The sequence below is a fragment of the Aspergillus thermomutatus genome, assembly GCF_002237265.1.
Source record: "Aspergillus thermomutatus strain HMR AF 39 chromosome Unknown NODE_108, whole genome shotgun sequence".
In the NCBI taxonomy this organism is placed as follows: Eukaryota; Fungi; Ascomycota; class Eurotiomycetes; order Eurotiales; family Aspergillaceae; genus Aspergillus; species Aspergillus thermomutatus.
The window spans coordinates 43,340-63,370 of NW_020798157.1; the positions used below are offsets into that span (position 1 = coordinate 43,340).

Consider the following 20,031-nt stretch of genomic DNA (forward strand, 5'->3'; position numbering starts at 1 on the left):
CCTTTTGAGAAACGTTATTCAAGTGGCATGTATGAGCGACATCCGTCCCCGGCCATGTTCGCCCATCCTTGGAGGACGATGTTGCAGCATCCTCATGTCAACGTGCGGACGTATCAAGCAGAAGAACAATTCACGAGTTGATCTACGGGGCAAAATTAGTCCTTGTCAGACAGAGGGGGCAAATAGGGAGCAAAATAGGACATGGAAAAGAGTCTGGCGCTGTCCTGATTCCAGAGAGTGAGTGCGTGATAACGATGCCGGCCCTCAGCAAAGCTCTCAGCGCCTCTGGACCGACTTTCCAAGACATTCCTGGGCTACATTTCGTGTCCCGTGCCCTGGGAAGGGCTAATCCTTCCATCAACCAGCAGAGCCGGTGATCGGTTAACCGCAGGAGTAAACATGAGGCCCCTTGCAGAGGAACTTCGAACGTCCGAGTCGACACCTGCTCTCTGCTGGACACTGGGATGCAGCGCCCCATACGGAACAGCTCCTTGGCACTTATCGAAGGGTTGACAGATCGACAGATCGACGGATCCAAATTCAACGTGCCCCTGTGAAAAGTACTCACTTTGGGTTGGCCAATGTGTTCTTGAGCCGCCCTGGGATTCATCCTAGGTTCCCTGTCACAATCCAGGGGCACCACATTCTATCCCTCAGCCTCGAGTGCCAAAATTCCCCTCAGGAATGGACGTCTTGTCTGCAAACTCCACGGCACATAAGCCCGTTCCTGCGATTCTGCATTCCGGGGAGCAGGCATGTGCCCTAGTTCAAGAAAGGTGTTTGTCTCCAGGAGGAGAGAAAAGATCGGCGCGCTGCTACACCTTGGATTATTGTCCTCATGTAGTGGACATAAATAGAGGGTCTATTTTCCTGACGCGCTGCACTCTCTCGAACTTCGCCATCCATCCAAGAACCTACCGCAGTCACTCATTTAGGACGGACCCATCTGCCTCCCGCAAGAGAGAAAGACCACCGCTCACTTAGACTTCAACCAAAATGCATTTCGTTCAGGTGAGTTCTCTCATGCTCTGCACCAGCAGCCGGTCAATGGCTGATTCTCCAGCTTGTCACCGTGGCATCTGCCCTTGCGCTGGCCCCTACCGCCGTTGTTGCTCGCCAGGCCGCTGCTGCCTTTGTCACCGTCACCTCGCTAGACGATTGCCCTAAAGGACTGGCCGAGGAACAGGGCAAGTCGGAACCGAAGAAGGTCACCACTGCCTACACCTGCGAAAGAGTCACGATCAACCATTCCCTGTCCTATTACGCTTTCGACATTGAGCCCGTGACCCCGGACACCGTTTCTTGCTGCAGGGCTGTCAAGGTCTACGACAACGAGGATTGCTTGGGCTATCCTGCTCTGGAGATTCCTATCCAGGGACCACTCCAGGACCGATGCATCCCTGAACACTACCTCGAGGACGACGTAAAGCACATCTCGTTCCAGCTCGAGTGCACTGACCAAGGCGAGGACGAGCGCGTCGAGGGAGAGGAACACGGCCCCGAGCAGAAGGGCGAGCATGGCCCCAAGCAGGAGGGTGAACCCGGTTCCGGGAAGGGCGAGCAAGACGCTGAGCAGGAGGCGCCGGAGAGAAAGGCGGGAAGCCCTGCTGATAGCCTCGGTGGCCTCAACTCTCTCACAGACCTCCTCGGTTTTCGGTGAGCGATGCGCTCGCTTCAAGCCGTGAGATTGTTGCATCAGGGCGGGCTGAATCGTGGTTGATGCGAAAGGGGAGAGTCTACTACATGCACACAGTCTTGTATTTTAATATTTAATAAGGGCCTTTTCTTCCATGACAACGTCAATCAACGTCACTTCCATTAATCGACCTTAACCCATTGAGTCTGACCAAGTCCTTCCCGTAACTCCTAAGTCCAGGGGCCAAAGTTCACAATTCTAAGAACTACGACCCTATTCCCATAGATCACACGGTTCCTTCTGCGCAGTAGGAACACTCAATGACTGGATCAATCATGACCACTTCACGTGAACCAACGCAGTCATACTCCCATCCCTCTGCTACTGACAGGTCGCGTCACCGTCAACAAAGCCCAAACGGCAAGCAATGGAATGGAATGGAATGTGAGCCATCAAGCCACCAACACCGCTGCCGCGCGCCACCATGAGCTTGACCCGGAATGTGTGATCTGGAGACTGTCGCACTAGCGTGTCAATGCATCAGAGAGAGTGAAAATGAAGTATGTGGTTGCGTTTCAGGCGTCTCGTGTCGTGTCAAGGTTTGATAGTGGCTTGCTGTAATGTTTCCTGCCATCGGGACTTATTCACCATCTGACTCGGGTTGAGCGAGATGAAAGGTATATATTGGGCTTGATGGCCTTCCCTTGATGGCCTTCCCTTGATGGCCTTCCCTTGATGGCCTTCCCTTGATGTCCAAGTGGTCATAGCAAATAATCCAGCGCAACTTGCTAATCCCTCGTCTCTCTCTCTCATACCGCTGGACCACCATCACCATGCATTTCACCAATGTAAGACACTCTCCATCATTGACGACAACAGTCTCCTAACAACATCCTCGCAGCACTTCCTCGCCCTCCTCCCCATCCTCACCCCCTCGCTCGCCTCCTCCTCCACCACCACCACCGCCCGCATCTGGACAGAATTCTTCCCCTCCTGCCCCATCGACCGAGTCCATCCATCCTCAGACGACCTGCCCCACGAGGAGTTCATCTCAGCCACCAACATCTCCCCGGGCACCTGCGCCGCGGTCTTCGTGCCGCTCTCCTACGGGCCCGAGGTAACGCACCTGTCCTTCGCCGCGGAAGTCGAGAGCGCAGCAGGAAACTGCACCATTGCCGTGCACGAAGTGCCGGGCTGCGTTGACCCGCCTCTCCTCGAAGAGGAGGTTGAGCACGGCTTCGCGGTCAGCGACTGTGTGCCTAGGAACCTGCTCGCGTATAACCAGGTTTGGGCCAAGTTGGACTGCGAAGAGGACGAAGAGGTAGTGGGGGTTCAGTCGACTGTGCGACCAGCGCATAGGCCTGTGCTTCATGACGGGCCCCATCGTGTTAACAAGTCTATGGGGTTGGCGAACCAGACTGCGCCGTATTTGAATGGGACTGGCTCCAGTACTGCTGCCCGGCCGGTTTTGCTGCGGAGGGCTCTGCGGATACGGTCGTAGGGCGCTGCTGTCCTTGACGTGGTCTCCCGATGGATGAAGTGTGGGCTGCATATGGTTGAGTCTGATGTTGATCTACCTTTGCCTGTGATTTCTGAATGTGAGGAGGAAGGCCAGAAGGGGAGTGAGTGAAGACGGTTATGTGTATGATCAACATCCCAGTCACGAATTTACGTCTTCAGTAGTCCAGTAAATCCAATGTAAAAGCCAGTTCGTACGTACTATACAAGAGATCCAGCTTCAGAGCATGGTTCACGGAGCTGCTGTTATCCAGCAGATAATTTGCGGTCATAGAAGCTGAGACAAGCAAATGCCGTATATACATACACCAGAGACGCCACCACGCTGAAAACATCGATAAGGGAAAACACTGGAACAGATCAGAATCCGAAGCTGTCGAGCAGCGAGTTGGCGTCGGGTTCGTGGAACGTCGTAGGCGGTGGTTGTGGTTTCTGTGATACAGCGGGAGACTTGGCTTCCTGCGAAAGACCAGCTTTGATCGGCAGGTCTGCCACCACAAGACTGCTTCGCCGTCGAAGCATCTTTCGGTAATCGACGCCGTTTTCCTGTAGCTTGTGCGCAACGTCTTTCATCGTCTTCGGTGGAGGAGGTACGCTCAGGAACTCCCAATGGCGCACAAGATCGAGGGCAAGAAGGTCGCATCCCATGCGGTCATACAGTCGGGCATTGCGAATTATGAAATCCCATTCCGCTCGGGCTGACACTTGAGAAGCCCCTTTCAGTGTTTGCAGGGTCTTCTCGCGGAGTTGTTTGTACAAAACGACCAAGGCAGGATCGTTGGATAAGAATGATTTTGCTTGTAGTGAGATTGAGCCGGGGCTTCCAGGAGATGAAGGGGTTGAAGGGATCAATGTATCGACTGGCGACTATACGTCCAGTTGTCAGTCGACAAGACAAAGAAGGAACAGACAATACCAACTTACAATCAACGAACGGACGGCCATGTCGCGACGGCCTAGCATCCAAAAGGCCCACGATGCCATCCATCGGTTCCCGTCACATGCGGCTTCGGGCAAAACCCTCTCTTCTAAGATTTCTCTCAAAACGGGCCCGTTGTCTCCTTCGTACGCACGCGTAATAGCGATCGCTAGCTGTAGATCCCCAACCTGGTTCAAACAAACATTGGCGGCATCGCGCAGCCGGTCTGCAAGAAGGAAGAAAGCCGCCGCGTATTCTGGAAGAATGTCAGAGAAAGCTTATTTTAACTCAGGGCTTGTGCAGGAAGACCGACCGAATCTCCGTTTCCCAAGCAGTGCATAAGCATTTTTCAGAGCTGCAGTCTTCCATCGAGGTTCTTGAAAGTCATTGGCCAGCAACCGTTGCGTGGCAGCTTGTTCGCGGTGCCAACTTGCCATCCGCCACAGACCCTGTAGGACATTCTTCTTCTTAAGCGCGATATAGAACAAGGAACAGTCAATGGGGTTCTTTTCTTCCGTTTTGGTATATTCATTACGCGCGACAATCTCCAATTGCCCTCGCTGTTCTGTGTTAGCTCGTCATCCTGGTAAAGGATGAAGTCGGGGATTGCTTACAATAGCATTAGAGTCTGTCAGCCACATAAAGATACTGCTTTCCCTGGCTGACGTCCATTGCATCCTGCCGCCGTACTGTCTTGACACAAGATCGGACAGGATGTCTTGGCTGCCGCTATGGAACGCCCAGACGATCTCTCTCCAAGATACTGTATCCTTATTTGCGACGCCCTGACTTCTTCTCAGCATGTGCTGCCGAAAGAACAAAAGATAGCGCGCAGCATTATCATCCATTGACCGTCGGTGCTTCTCGACTGTAGCAACGCATTCAATTGTATCAGCTAAGCGGAACTGCTCATGGCTGGAAAGTTGTGGCAATGCGAAGCGAGAGAGATTCTCATTCAGTGCGGTGGCAGCGTTTTCGTCCATCACATTTGAAGTTTCACCCAGATCCAGGTCGGCGTACCCGGCCTGTAAATGTTTGGAAGATGCTTGCTGCGGAATCTGCTTATGTCAACTCAAGGCTCAGAAATGACAGTGCAATACTTACATCGTGCTCCACGTAGAAGTCTTCCAGCGGCATTTCCAAAAAGCCATCAATGTCGTCACCTTCAGTGTAAAATTTCAATTTCCGATGCAGGGTGGTCAAAACAGAATGCACCAGATTGGTCTTGCCACTGAGGATGCATTGCGCCAGGAACTGTGGATGAAAGACAGGTAGCGGACCGTTTAGTCGACTAACAACCTCGAACAAGTCAACTGAAGACAGACCGCGAGAGGGTATGCGGAGCTGCGAAACTAAGCGATCGCTGGCGTCAATCTCGTTATCGTAAACAAAGAGTTGATTTCCAGCGCCAATCCCAAGGTGGCCGTTGCTAAGCCAGCAAGAATCACCGATGGGGTGAGGTGTCAGATCCCGGATCCAGATTTCTCTGATCTGCGTCCAGGATGGACGAGCATCGAGATAGTCATAGCGCAACTGAGACAGTAGTATGACTTTATGCGGAAAACCGATTGCCAGGACTGACTGCTTGTCTGGCGTAGATGTCCAATCGAGATCGCGAATGACATCGTGCTGGGCGAAATGTTCCTCAAACTCCAATTGCGCACCGTTTGTGTCCCAGATTGTCAGATGAGTGCGGTCTCCGTCTACAAGCGCTGCCTTCTTAGTAGAGCTCCCACTGGCGAGGGGGGGATTCTCAATGCCCGTGTCGACTGTCGAGGTCAGCAAGAACTCCACCTGGCTATTCTGCTGGTCGACCTTGGCAGTCCAGGTATGAATGACACCTCGCGTGGTATACGACAGCGCTATATCTGGAGAAAAGAGATCGAAAAATCCCGATACTGTTGTTTGAGGGCCTGCAGGGTCGACAGGCAAGATGTATGACATGTCCTCGTCGAGACCCAGATTGAAGGTACAAAACTTCCGCAGTGAGCACTGTGTAGCTGACAAAACACCATTGGTCTGAGATTTGCCAGTGGGTAAACGTATCTCCCATGCTATCCCGTTCATATCAGCCCCTATGGTTGCGATGTAGACAACGTTGCCGCCCTTATCCGCTGTCGGTAATGGGAGGATGCAGAGCGGTTTGCTCGAGAGTTCGAACGAAGAAAAGGCGATCTTCCGGGCATGAAAAGAGCGGACATCCCAGACAGAGATGCCATAATGGTGAAGATTGACCAGAAAGTCACCACTTTCGATGACGCAGCTACGATGAATGTGCTCGTCTGAATAGAGCCAGCTCTTCCGGACCAAAACTGACCGACCATGTCTCCACCTTTGCTTCCAGATCGTGGCTTTGTTCTCGTTAGTGCGAGAAACAAGCGTGTCTCCAGCTGCATTTCGAACGATCTTCTTGATCGGATCAGTATGTCCGGTCCAAGACGCTTTCAGGGCGATCCGGTTTTTGCGCGGCGTTGGGTCAAACAGGACATCAACTTGCGAGTCAAACCACTCAATCCTGCCATCAAAGTGATGGACAATAATAGAAAATGAGTCTCCCAGTGGTGTCGTCTGAAAAGCACAGAACTGAGCATAATCCTCCTCCGCGGACAGTCCAGACATGAAGGAGAAATCAAGGCCCTCTACGTGAAGAATGTTGAAGGCGTTCATGTTCGACTTGGCCTTGGACCCAACATCCTCCAAAGCCCAAGCAGACATATGGCCTTGTCCGTCTAGCATGACGCAGATTTCCGGGTTCTTGTTCGCAACTTCAATGATGTGTTCCAAAGCATGGTTCTCCTTATCTCCTGCGCTTCGCTGCACCGCTCGTTCAGTCGCAAGACAAAAGTCTCGGCTATCGACAATGAACCCGTATCGACGATGTCTATTCTTCTCATCCGCAGTCTCTCTCGGCTGAACAGATGCACCCATGTCAATCTCCGTCCATAATTGGAGAGCTGACGGGGCATGATGGTCTATCGCAGCCCAGACCCTGATCTTATTGTCCGCGCTCAGAGTGTAGAACACATTCTCCAAGGATTGTTCTCGGTGAATTGGCTTACGCCAATGTACCCCTGTAACAACCGCCGGGTGTGCAAGATATGAAACCTCAAACCGCACATCATCCGCACCAAAGGAGAGCCGCCGCCAAACCTTGACCATGCGGTCATAATGTCCCGTAGTGACCACCAGTGTCGAATCGGGAGAGAACTGCGCAAACTTGACCGGGTTGGCGAGCTTCTGCTTCCATACAAGGCGCGGCACGTCATTTAAGAACCATAGTGTAAGGTGCGAATTGCCCAGGAGTAGCTCGTCGGAGGAGCCCCAGGACAGGGTTCGGATTGTCTCGTCATCATCTTCGCTGCGAAACGTATGTAGAAGGGACCACTGCATTCCGAAATCACCAGCAACGTCAGCAACGTGCGACCACCACCATTCGTGGGACAATGAACACGCACCTTCAACGTTTCATGCTGAATGCCGTACGGCTGGTAAATGAAGACGTCGGGTCCACCACACACAGCAATTTTTCCAGAAGCTTCATCAATCGTCACGGCCTCGAGGGTTTTGGTATCGTCCACGTAGATGGTCTGAAGGAGGGTCTGCGGACCGCCGAGAATAACCAGCGCATGCCCGGAAATGTACACCTACATAAAAACGCGAAAGCGACAAGGGTCAGCGGAGCTTGGAGTCAAGCAAATGAAGCATCAGATCGTCTCGAAAATCACAAGGATATCTGCTTACAACCACGCGGAGACCGTCCCACAGCGCTGTGCTGAAAGACTGGAGCTTCGCGGGAGGTCTCCCTGGTTGCACCGCTCGCATAGAGGCGGTCGTTGATCGAGTTGGACGCTTGTTGCGCTCGGCGGTGCTACACCATTGCCAGCAATAGACACGTGATGACGACGAGAGCCAGTCGAAGAATGTGCAAGAATGTCGAGAGAGATTCAGATATGCTGACTCCTAAACTTGTGGGGAAAGACAGACAATAATATACTCCGTACGGAGGTGTGAGTTGTTGATGTCGATTACGCTGTTTCCGCTGTCTACTTGCTCCACCATTGGCGCTCCCGCCGTGTGACCAGAGCATGCGACCAACATCTACCAGATCTCTACAGCTGATTTCAACTGTTAGAGGACTATCTCCAGGCAGAGTATGGTATGGCAGTATCATGCTCTATTGCAGTATCGATGTCAGGCTACTTTATTTGAAGAGCATCCATAATGTCCAAGAAGCAAATAAACACCGTCTGCACTCAATTGCGTCACTCATCACAAAATCTCCTGGTCGTCTATCACTCATAGAGCATATATCCAAAATCAATAGTGGTTTACAGTCGATATAAATACCCAAAAGCCCACGATGTATTTAACCACACGCCACAGGAACATGCAACAAGGTATCGATATGCTCCTCCAGGGCACCAATCGCAAGATGAATCAAGAAAGAAAGCATGTACATGAATCAAAAGCGGATAATATCTCAAGGACGTCGATTCCCTGAGCCGCGACCCTCAGTCGGCGACTCAGGAGGTTGATCAACAAACCGCACACTTGTGCCGAAGGTGTTGCCCCGGCCAGTGCGATTTCGGAAGCTCGAACCAGTCCGCGTGCCCAAAGCCTCGGCACGCAACAATCGACTGGCAAACGGCGTATACAGGGGGGTCGCAGGGGTTGTAGAAATCTGCGTGAGTGCTTTGACTCGCGCGGCTCGCTTGGACGGGGAGATCATGTAGTTAGGGGTGGTAAGCGGAGTTGCTGAGGGAGCCTGGGATTTGGTAACAAATTCGCTGAGCTTGAATGGATTCTCGGCTTGATACCAGGGATCAAAAATGGCCTCGCCTGTCCCGTTCGTGAGTGCACCGTCAAAGGTTCTTGCAGGAGTTTTCAATGGACCCGGAATGTCTCGAGCTTCCAGCTTCATCCTGGCCTTCTCTGACCAATGGCGGAACATGCTTCTTGCATGTTTTCTCAAATTGCGTTCGCGCATAGAATCTGCAGTCTCGAATGTGCTTTTGATCTGGAAGATACGAAGGCTGAGTTTGCGAAGCTGACCGTTTGCGCGGCCCAAGCCGTGCAGGCGATAAACGTCGTTCGCTTGTTGCTTCAGGTCGCGATACTTGGTGGTCGATTCCCTCCAGCGTGTCAGCTGGCCTCGAGCAATTTGGCGCGCGTAGAAGATCTCCGCTTCTTCGCAGTCTTGTACTCTTTTATCAGTCGACTCGCGCCATGTCTGCAGATATTCCGCTGCGATAACCAAAGTCTTGCTTCGACACAGGTCTATCGCTTGCTGCTCCAATTCTGCGACATGCTGAGCTCTCGAATGCCAATGCGTTAGCGCTTTGAGGGCAAGATTTATCTTGATCTTTCGCCGCGTCTTGGCATAGGCTTCCTGGCGACGACGCTTGGCAGAGTCCACTGTAGCCTTGTGCCACTTTTTGATCGTTTTGGTCGCTAGAAAGTAATACCGGGCGTCCCGAGCCCATCCCTCCAATTTTGTCATGTGTTGGTGTTTCGAGTGCCAGGCCACGAGTGATTCCTGCTGAAGGCGTGGCGCATAGAACTCGGACGCAGCCACTTCGCGTTGGCGCTGCAGCGCAAGCTGTTCCCGCCAGCAGATGAACTTCGATCGGAGAAGTTCTTCGTTGCGGCACTCCTCATGTACATCGGCATGGTGCAAGAGACGTGTATAAGTCTCACGCACGTTTGTCACGAACCTAGAGAACACATCGCGCGTGATTCGTTGATCGCGAATCCTTTGCATCAAACGAAATCGTTCTGCGAGAATCCATTTGTACATGATTTCCATCTTCATGCGCTCTTCTATCCGCGCAGTCAGAGCCTGACATCGAAGTAGATCATTCCAAGCGGTCCATGAATTGCGCATAACCCTCAGTCGATCCACTTCTTTCGCTTGTCTGAGCATCCGGAGCCGCTTGGCCCACTGCGTGAATGCCGTTTGGGTAATATTTTTATCTATCGTCGCAGAGACACGAGAAGCAATTGGGCCTAATCGAGCCTCGACTCTCCATTCCTCGAGTTTTTCCTGCAGTACTTGCTTGCGATCCATGGATGTAGCGTCGTTTTCCGCAGCAACAATGGCTTTGGATCTCTGATACCATAGCTGCCAAGCTGTCGCAGTAGCAGTATGCTTATTCCTGGCTTCTATCTCTTGAATAAGCTCCCTATTCATGCGGAACTTTCGCAGCCAGTAAAGCAAGGAACGTCGCTTGAGCCGATGATCGTACCACTGGGGGGCCCGCCGATCACAGAAACTCCAGAACCATTGCCAGTAGACAGCATGAATCAGCTTCCTGTTATGAACGGTCACTGCTTTTTGCTCCATTTCCTTCGCTTCTCGGGCCTTGCTTCGCCAGGCATTAAAGGGTCTTCGCAGCGCGAATCGCTGAGCTTTCAGCTCATTGACAGCTGTAATTTCACGCCAAGCGTTGAAATACTTGACACGGAGAATATGTCGTCGGGCAGCAGACGTTTTTGCAACTTCGTCAGAGGCGATTTGCGCCCAATGGGTAAAGGCTTTGGTCATAAGATAGAGATCTCTGGCGCGTCCAGCACGCTCTTCGAGATGTTTGAAGAATCTCTCTGTCTGAGCAACCCGGCGTTTATCTTGGATAATTGTACGCCACGTCTCAAAAGCTTGCCGTAGGAGGGTTATCCTGTCGCGATTGACCGCGACCACTTCCATATTTCGGTGACTCTGTTGCGTCTGGACCGCCTTCTTCAACCACTGCGTCAGAATGCGCCGAGCGATTGCGCGCTGACGATACATATTGAATGTCGAAGCATCGCGCAGCAAATCGGAGAGTGATGGTCTATACAGCATTTCTGGGGGCACCTCCCTTTTCTCGAAAGCGTTGTGCGCGTCGTCTTGCGAGTATGTAGTGGACCCTTCACTGTCTTCATCCGAGGCTATGGAGCTTGCGGCGCGGGCAGCCCGGGACCGTGACCTTGATCGCGAGGCTTCTGCCATTCTCTCGGAACGGTCTCGGTCAACCGCAGATCTGGCATCTTTCCCAACAAAAGTCGGTGTTTTATCCCGTCTCTCCTCCTTAAAAGCCAGCTCGTCCATTCGGCGCATCAACCTACGCCCAACGTCCACAAATTGAGCCATCAATTGAGTCCTGTCAGGAGAGGTTTGCCGTTTCTCGGCCAGGACTGGTGTCGGCTCAGGAAATTCAGTCTTCCCTGTCTGCAGACGCGACATGGAGGAACGCGAGCTCGGGCGGTTGACGAAGCTTCTTTGCGTGATATCATCGCCAACGTCATACATAGAGTTGAATGATGCTCGCCTACGGCGCCTCGTCTGCGTAGTATCCTCTCTTGGCGTGGTATCGCGATCGACCCTCCTATGGCGCCAACCTTCAATTGAAGGGTCTTTGTACTCATATGTGTCATTCGTTTCGGTAGAGGTATCATCGCCTCCGAAGTCAATGACAATATCCATTTGGCGAAGCAGATTCTCAAACTTTTCGAACAGAGAATCGCCTACGACTTCTTTGCTTCCCATTTTGAAGAGGAAGCGTAGACAGGCATGGCCTGGATCCGCGTCCACTTTATGCTCAGCAATGACCTCATCATACGCTTTGAACAACGCCCTGAAGGGGAGTCGGTCGACATCCGGATCCAGCTCCGCGCGGACAACGATCTGATACAAGAGACCGACATCTATACACAGGAGAGACAGAAATTAGATAAAGAACTCGAATCGCAAAATCGCGACATGCCAATGATCGAAGTTGCCTACCTTCGTCTGAAAGCGACGGGGTTTCGAAGGATAAAGCTCTAGGCTGAGGGGGATTCGGAGGCATCGAAAAGTCCGCGACCTAAGGCGCGTTTTTCGCAGATCGGTCATGGAGGCGGAAAACGAAATCATGCATTGCGGGACGCAAAAATGACGGTAGAACAAAGATCCGCAGTGTCCAATGCTTGAAAAACAAAATCCAAGAAATCCAGAAAAAAATAATTATGTCCCAGTACGCAGAGCGTTGAGACAAGGACACAGGACCCCAGCTTTGTCCCCAGAACTCGAATTGTTTGTTGGTGTCGCGCCGAACCGCAGATGGGAATGCGTACATCATGTGATTGGCAGTGCTTATGTAATGCGTTGCCCTGGGGCCGTCGCTCTGAATTGCATCACCAGCAGAGAGAAAAGCTACGGAGAATCAGTTGCAGTATCAAACAAAAAATGCCATCAACAAGGACAAGACCCATTGAGAAGTTTGCAAAAGCTGCCTCTAAGTGCTCTGCAGAGGTATGTTCCCTGTTCACCGCGCCGCTCTTACTGTTGGTATGCAAGCTAATTAGTCCTCAGGCCACTGCATATGGCAAATGCATTGTTGCTGACTACAATGCAGTGCACAAGGACATGTGTGCTAGAGAGTTCATGAAGCTAAAAGATTGCTTTTTGGTATGCTGTTCAGAAGCTATGGTTGGTGCAGCTTATTGATGAAATTATAGGCGGCATCCAAGAAGGTATGAGGTTGTGGAGGTCAAAATATTTGTCGGGGAAATTACACTGGGTCAGGCGTACACAGGGGTTTCCCCGAGATTCAAGAAGTGATTTGCTACAATTCCAGATAGCACCAAGAGATTCGTAAACATAATTCATCTTTAGACAAATGTAAGGTCTTCGCTATTTTCATGCAGCATGTCTCAATACAGATGGCCCGAAACTACAGCTTGAGCAACCGCAACAGGAAAGTTGCCTTTTGAACTTCCTGCTCCTCCTCCATGATAAGAGCTTCCTTGTCTCCGCTGGGGACCTTGCCATCAACGACGGTAACCTGTTCCAAGGGCCTGCGGACAGCCTTTTCAATGGTCTTGGCTTGCGTCTCAAAAGCCTCGTTGATACCAACACTGTCGGGATCAGAGAGAACGGCATATTCCATTCTCACATCATCAGTAGGGACCAAACCGGCCTTCTTACGCAGACGCTGAAGACGGTTGATGATCTCTCGACCTAATCCTTGTTGAGCCAATTCGGGGTATAGGTTGGCGTCAAGGATGGTCAGCAGATCAGCATCAGTGTTAGGTTCCATTCCCTCAGATGCAGCATCCTCCTTGAGACCACGCTTCACGACAAGGTCACCCTCGACGAGCTCGATGCCGTCAACAAGAATCTTCTTGTCAGCAACAAACTTCTTCACGTCATCACTGGTGAGGGATGGCAATGCCTTCTTGACCTTCTGGGCGTCCTTCTTCAGCTTCTTGCCCAGGGTAGGCCAATCGGCACTAACGCTGTACTGAACATTGTACTTGGCCTCATCAGACGACAAGACAAGCTCAAGGACGTTCAACTCCTCCAGGATGTAGCCTTCCAAGGACTTCACATCGTCCAAGTATTGCTGATCCTGGTGAATCACAACCAAAGTCTTCAGAGGCGACTTCAACCCGATGGAGCGGCGCTCACGGGAGATACGGGCCATCTCGATGACCTTCTGCATCCGTGCCACCCGTCTCTCAACGACTTCATCGAACAGTTCCTCGCGCACCTCGGGGAAGGGAAGAAAGTGGACACTCCGGCTGTCTTCGCCACGGAGCGCCTCGGGGATGTGGGGAAGAAGCTTCTGGTAGATGGTGTCGGTGATGAATGGTGTGAATGGAGCGAGACCTCTGACTAGGGTGTAGAGAATCTCGAAGAGGGTGTTCAAAGCATGCAAAGTGTCATCAATGCCGTTCTCGCCCTTGAGACGCTTGCGGTTGAATCTGATGTACCAGTTGGTTGTGTTGTCAATCAACTCGAGCAACCGAGGAACCACTGTGTACAAACGGTATCCAGCCATCTCCTCGTTCACGAACTTCAATAAGCTTTGGCAGCTGGCCAGGATCCAGCGGTCCATCACGTTGGTGTTGGTGGTTTCAGCCTTGGGGTCGAAGACAAAGTCAACACCGTTGTTCTTCTTGAACAGAGCTGCCTGACCCTCGAAGAACTTGTAGCTGTTCCACAGAGGGAGGAGAACCTTGGCAACGATTTCCTTCACGCCAGACTCCTTGAATCTGAGCGGCTCGGCACGCACGACGGGGGAGTTAATCAAATAGAGTCGAAGGGCATCGGAACCGTACCGCTGCATGATCAGCGTGGGATCAGGGTAGTTCTTCAATCTCTTCGACATCTTCTTTCCATCCTCAGCAAGAACAATTCCGTTCACAACGCAATTCTTGAAGGGCAGGGTGCCGAAGAGATGTGTTCCCAGGACAGTCAAAGTGTAGAACCAACCACGCGTCTGATCAAGGCCCTCGGCGATGAAATCACCGGGGAAGCTCTTCTCGAATTGCTCCTTGTTCTCAAAGGGATAATGCTGGGATGCGTATGGCATGCTACCCGATTCGAACCAGCAGTCAAACACCTCGCTGACACGTCGGAGGACACCCTTGCCTTGCTTACTTGGAATAGTGATCTTGTCCACTTTGTCACGATGAAGGTCAGTGATTTCTCCTTCGTAGCCACTCAGCTCCTTGAGCTCCTCGACACTTCCTACAGCCACAACTTCCTTGAAGTCGTCACTGACCCACAATGGAAGCGGTGTTCCCCAGAAGCGGTTTCTCGAAATGTTCCAATCCCGAGCATTCTGAATCCAGCTGGCGAAACGCCTGTCTTTGACGAAAGAAGGAACCCAGTGCGAGTCTTCAATACCCTGAAGCATTTGGGGAATGATGGGGCCGATCTTGACAAACCAGGAGGGCACAGCGCGGTAAATAAGAGGGGTATCAGAACGCCAGCAGAATGGATAGCTGTGAGTAATCTGGCTGTCGACGATCAGACGGCCGAGGCCCTTCAGGTGCTTGATGATGGCCTTATCGGCAGCCTTGACATGCTGACCAACAAAATCACGAACTTCCGCGGTGAAGCAGCCCGTCTCATCGACAGGATTAGGTGGCAGACGTGTTTCGCTTATAACACCACTTTCCATAGCAACCTTGTAATCCTCCTCACCGAAGGCCGGCGACTGATGGACGATACCGGTACCATCCTCAGCGGATACATAATCCCCATTTATCACACGGAAACCGTAATCCTTGAACTCCTCGTAGAAATAATCGAAGAGTGGCTGGTACTTCCAGTTCTTCATGTCCGCACCCTTGAAACGATCCACAATCTTAAACTTGGCCTTCTTAGGGTCCTTGTAGAGTGTGCGAAGGAGCGATTCGAGAAGGATATAGTGCTTCTTGGAGGCTTCATCGAAAATCTTGATGTACTCGAAACCAGGGTTGACAGCGAGGGCCACGTTAGAAGGCAGGGTCCAGGGCGTGGTCGTCCATGCGAGAAGGCAGGTCTCAGGGTCATCTACCAGAGGAAATGATACAACTACTGCAGGATCCTGCACATCCTTGTAGTTTTGTTGCGCTTCGAAGTTACTCAGGGGGGTATTGAGTGCGGTCGAGAAAGGCATGACACGGTAGCCACGGTAGACGAGTCCTTTGTCAAACAGCTGCTTAAAAACCCACCAAACTGATTCCATGAAACTGGCGTTCATGGTCTAATCCCGTCAGTACAAATTGAGGCGATATGTATCCGCACCATGATCAGCGGGGTAACGTACCTTGTAGTCATTGTCAAAGTCAATCCAACGGCCGAGCCTCTCAATGGTCTCCCGCCATTCAGCCGCGAATCTCATGACAATAGCTCTGCACTCCTCATTGTACTTTTCAATGCCGAGTTTTTCGACAGCCTCCAAGCCCGACATCCCGAGCTTCTTGTCGATTTCGTACTCGATGGGGACACCGTGTGTATCCCAACCGAACCGTCTCTCGACATAGTGACCTTTCATTGACCAGTATCGAGGGATAATATCCTTGATAGTCGAGGCCAGCAAATGACCATAGTGAGGAAGGCCCGTTGCGAATGGAGGGCCATCGTAGAAAGTGTAGGGCTTGCGGCCACGGGATAGCTCGACTTGCCTCCCGAAGGCGTTGATCTCCCTCCACCTCTTGAGGGTGATCTCTTCCTCAGCCGGAAAATCAATGGACATGACGGTTGAGCGGATAGTCGTCAGATAATGGCTGTCGGTGCGATCTATGGCCGGGAGCGAGGGGTCGCGGGGGTAGATAAAAAAGATGATAATTGTAGGGCGGCAATGACTCATGCCCCACAGGCCGATTTTCTGCCAAGATTTCTTGCCCTACCGCCCTTAAGCATTGTTACAGAGACGCAGGAGAGTCTGGAATATCGCTAATATATGCTGGCTGATGGTATCTAGTTGAATTTATAAGAATGTGTTGAAAGCTAGCTCGCATGGATCGCAGTTCCATCCTGTATAAACACGCCAGACCTCATTCTTCCTCCTCGGCCTCGTCCTCGTCTTCATCATCTTCAGCCTCAGACACGTCTTGTCCAAGATCTTTGAGGCGTTTCTGGAAAGGTCATTACTTAGTGATTTGTCCGAATTTAAGTAGCCGGTGACTCACCTTATCTTGATTTCTCTTCGCTTCTAAATCCCCAAATACGATCAGGAGATCTTCGAGTTCGGACTGCGCTGCTTTGCGGGCTTCCTCCTTCTCCTCAACTTCAGCCTTGGTCTTTTCAAGTTGTGTCTGGATCTCCTTAAGTGCTTCAGCAGATCTGAGTGCATCTGCTTCAGCTTTTTCTACCTTGCTCTCAGCCTGCTTGGCCCGCTTTTCGAGCTCTGAGAGCTTAGATGAGTAGTCATTGTGAACAGCCTGGAGATCTTTCTTTGACTTTTCCGTACTAGAATCGAGTTCGGACTGTAAGATCTGAGCCTTCGCTCTAAGGTCAGCAATCTCAGTCTCATGTCCTTCTTTGGCTTTGTCAAGTTCAGACTGTAGCGTCTGAGCTTTCGTTTTGATGTCAGCAAGCTCAGTCTCATGTCCTTGCTTGGCCGCGGCAAGCTCGGACTGCAGCTTCTGAATCGTGCCGCTGAGATTAGAGACCTGGTCGGCATGCTTCGCCTTGCTTTCGTCTAGTTCTGAGCGCAAACTTTGGATTGTGCTTTCAAGATCTGCTACCTGGGCCCAATGTTGTCCTTTGCTTTGGTCTGCTTCTAATCTCATCGTCTGAATCGTCGTTTGTAAGCTGCCAACTTCGCCTGCACTTTCTTCCCTGACGCGGGTAAGCTCCAATTCTAGCGATTGGACTTTCTTTTGGAGATCAGCGACTTCGGCATCGTGCAGCTTCTTGACTTGCTGGCTTCTCCTCTCGTATTCAGCGGAGGTTTCCTTGAGCTGGTTGTCGATAGCTCGAAGTTGGTCACCATGCTGTTTCAGCAATTCGTTCTTGGCATGTTTGTGTTGTTCTTCCAATCTCGCCAACTCTTGTTCATGGTTTCGTTGCAATGATTCGTTAATCTGCCGTATTTTTGAAGTCTCTGAGCTGCTCAGGTCCTTGTACTTCCTGTGTTCAAGCTGCTCTTGCTCAAATTGGTTTCGCAAATTGACCAAGTCAGATTCGAGCTTCTGCACAGCTTGGCTTCGTTCTCCGAGCTCAGCCCTTAGCGAATCGACCAGTTCTCGCGAAATCCCTCGCTGAATGCCATTTGTGATGACAGATATCTCAAGCCCGGGTTCCCGATCAATTGCCCGAATCAACCGGCTGAAATTATCTTTAAGGAATTCAATGAACATCCTGTCAAAGAAAATATCAGGTAGCCCCGCGTCAAACTGCCCTCCCACCGTTTGCGGCAAGACCTCGAAGTCCCGGACCATGGGCGATCCTCTGAAGCGAGTTATCTTGTCAATATACTGCTCTCTGCCTAGCTGCTCGAGTAATAACTTGTGCAACGTAGCCCGAGGAATGGGCGAGTCCTTCGTGGAAAACTCGTAGATGATTCCCAGTAAGATCGTGCTCAGGCCGGGCACAAGTACATTGGAGACACCCCGATGCTTAGTTTCTTGCAATAAGCTTTGAATACTGCTACCCTCTCCAAGAAAATCATTGACAGCATCTGGCTCTTCGAAGAGCCACCCGCATAGCAACATCAAATAGCCTACCGTGATTCTCTCGTCATCACCCCTTTGCATTCCTGTGATTAGGTTTCCCAGAATTGTTTGGATGCAGGTGATTACTTCTTCACCACTTTCAGCGTCGCCCTCTGTCACTTGCATGGCTATCGCCTTTGCCTCGGCATTATCAAACAGCAAGTGGAACATTAAGACAGATGCAATCCACACTTGATAAGGATCGGAATTTCCTCGAGCATCCGGCGAGATGAGCAGAACAGTCATGATATTCGGGATTTGATCCTGCCCGCTGAGATGTCCATCAATCGCTCTTCGCAACACGTGGACGCGAATCCCCGGATGATTTGCAAAGAATGCCTTGATACACTCACTTGCGGCCAGACGGGCATCCAGTACCTGTATTGGGGCGGGTTCAAGACTCAATTTGAGCAATGCTTCGATGACGTTGACGCGCTGAACACCATTGGCGACTTTGTCCCCATTGACAACGCCGTCTTGACTGGGCTGTCGGCCCCAGAAGACCTCAATGTCCCCGAACCTCTCCTGCAGGGACGAATTTCCGCGGATCAAATCGGCGCATGTAGCCAACGCCTAGAGAGGTCAATCGATGAGTCGCACCTGGAAACCGCGAAAGCACAAACCTTGGACGTCACATTGACATTGAACTTCTGGCCGAAGGCCGCGCTCAATATTTGCTCCATCACCCCGTTGTTCCAGAAAGCCATCTGATTGGCGGGAGTGTTAATCCCACCCTTGACGAGGAACAGCTGGATAATCACTAGTAAGCCCCAGATATTCTTATCGCGCTGACCATGCGTCCATTGGGGAACATCCTCAGTTGAATCCTGCTCTTTGTTGACATCGGCTAGGAGTTTTGCCAATCTCTTCACGCAGCCGGTCTCTCGGAAGAATGACTGGTTTGATATATTGAGGCGTAGAAGATTGGCCAGCAAAGACAGGCAATCTTCCACGACCTCTAATCCATGCGTCAAACCACCCTCATTCTCGATCAGGGACAATACCACGTCAAATGCATTTTCGAAGGCAACGAGTTTCTGAAATTCTTCGGAGGCAGGTGTCAAGGCAATGAGTAACAGTAGTGCTTCTGTAAAACGGGCAACCATGGTCAATTACTCGAGCATTGTAGTAAGACCAACTTAGGTGCAACTTACCATTACGAATGGGTTCCCTACTATCCCCCAGAGCACCGACAAGCCTGGGGATACCCAGCGGGGCAGTTAGTATACATTCCTGTGTCCTTTCTGGCCGGGCACTTGAGATCTGGAACATCAACTGCAGCGAATACAGGCGAGAGTAAAAGTCCCGCGTATCAAGGAGATCGAGAAGTGCGGTGATATTGTCTTGTCGCTTTCGCCTCATTAGCTGTATATGACCTTCGTACGACGTAGTCAGTACATACCTGAGTGAACTCATCCGCAAGCCACAGGGCTATCTCATCAGACGCTTCGGGCTGTGAGCTACCTATCAGCAAGTCCTATTAACGGGTGAAGACAATCAACGCACACTGCTCTCATCTGGGGAGAATAACATCAACAAGGTCTCCAAGACCACCTTGATCGTGTCCACATCTTCTCGGTCATTTCTCAGGCTGTTGATCAATGGTCGTAGCGCTCCAGAAGCAACAGAGGCTGGATAAAGCTTTGAGAAGCTCCTTAGTCCCTGTATGGCCGCGCGTCGATCCTCCAGTAAAGTCGCACTTTGGAGTCTACTGCTCAGAGTGTTGATTGTGTCCGTTGCCGTTTGTTTGGCCGGCGCCTGTGATTCGAGGATTCGGAACATCGCAACGAATTGATCGTAATATCATGGTCACCGCCAGCCGAGGGCGTCGTAATATTTAGGCATCGAATAGTCTGACAAAATAAGATTCACAATTCCAATTGCGTTGTCATCACCACAACACTGATGTTATTCTGGGATAACAGCTGTCTAGTGGCTCGAACAATCAATGCCAAGGGGCCGCTAAGCTCCCGGAACCGCGACAAGAAAAGCGCCGAAACCCCGGCTT

At 51.4% G+C, this 20,031-nt stretch overlaps 5 protein-coding genes across 5 annotated transcripts; 2 read left to right on the top strand and 3 right to left on the bottom strand.

The window, feature by feature from the left end:
• Positions 1-996: 996 nt before the first annotated feature.
• ccpA lies at positions 997-2,164 on the top strand (the record flags this gene model as incomplete). The annotated part of the gene is made up of 3 exons (XM_026758941.1): positions 997-1,011; positions 1,064-1,656; positions 1,999-2,164. 3 exons carry the CDS (start codon positions 997-999, stop codon positions 2,162-2,164), a joined length of 774 nt encoding a protein of 257 aa, XP_026614005.1.
• Positions 2,165-2,469: 305 nt separating this feature from the next.
• On the top strand, positions 2,470-3,137 carry CDV56_105436 (uncharacterized protein; the record flags this gene model as incomplete). Its single annotated transcript, XM_026759055.1, has 2 exons — positions 2,470-2,484; positions 2,538-3,137. The coding sequence occupies 2 exons, from the start codon at positions 2,470-2,472 to the stop codon at positions 3,135-3,137; spliced, it is 615 nt and encodes a 204-aa protein (XP_026614006.1).
• A 377-nt stretch (positions 3,138-3,514) lies between these two features.
• CDV56_105510 (WD repeat protein) lies at positions 3,515-7,895 on the bottom strand (the record flags this gene model as incomplete). Its single annotated transcript, XM_026759129.1, has 7 exons — positions 3,515-4,021; positions 4,079-4,329; positions 4,387-4,633; positions 4,688-5,131; positions 5,178-7,457; positions 7,529-7,717; positions 7,815-7,895. 7 exons carry the CDS (start codon positions 7,893-7,895, stop codon positions 3,515-3,517), a joined length of 3,999 nt encoding a protein of 1,332 aa, XP_026614007.1.
• Positions 7,896-8,553: 658 nt separating this feature from the next.
• On the bottom strand, positions 8,554-11,899 carry CDV56_105892 (Sfi1 family protein; the record flags this gene model as incomplete). The annotated part of the gene is made up of 2 exons (XM_026759511.1): positions 8,554-11,756; positions 11,836-11,899. 2 exons carry the CDS (start codon positions 11,897-11,899, stop codon positions 8,554-8,556), a joined length of 3,267 nt encoding a protein of 1,088 aa, XP_026614008.1.
• An 864-nt stretch (positions 11,900-12,763) lies between these two features.
• CDV56_106170 (uncharacterized protein) lies at positions 12,764-19,805 on the bottom strand (the record flags this gene model as incomplete). The annotated part of the gene is made up of 7 exons (XM_026759789.1): positions 12,764-15,568; positions 15,632-16,210; positions 16,497-18,596; positions 18,647-19,110; positions 19,178-19,373; positions 19,426-19,476; positions 19,530-19,805. 7 exons carry the CDS (start codon positions 19,803-19,805, stop codon positions 12,764-12,766), a joined length of 6,471 nt encoding a protein of 2,156 aa, XP_026614009.1.
• Between the last annotated feature and the right edge of the window lie 226 nt (positions 19,806-20,031).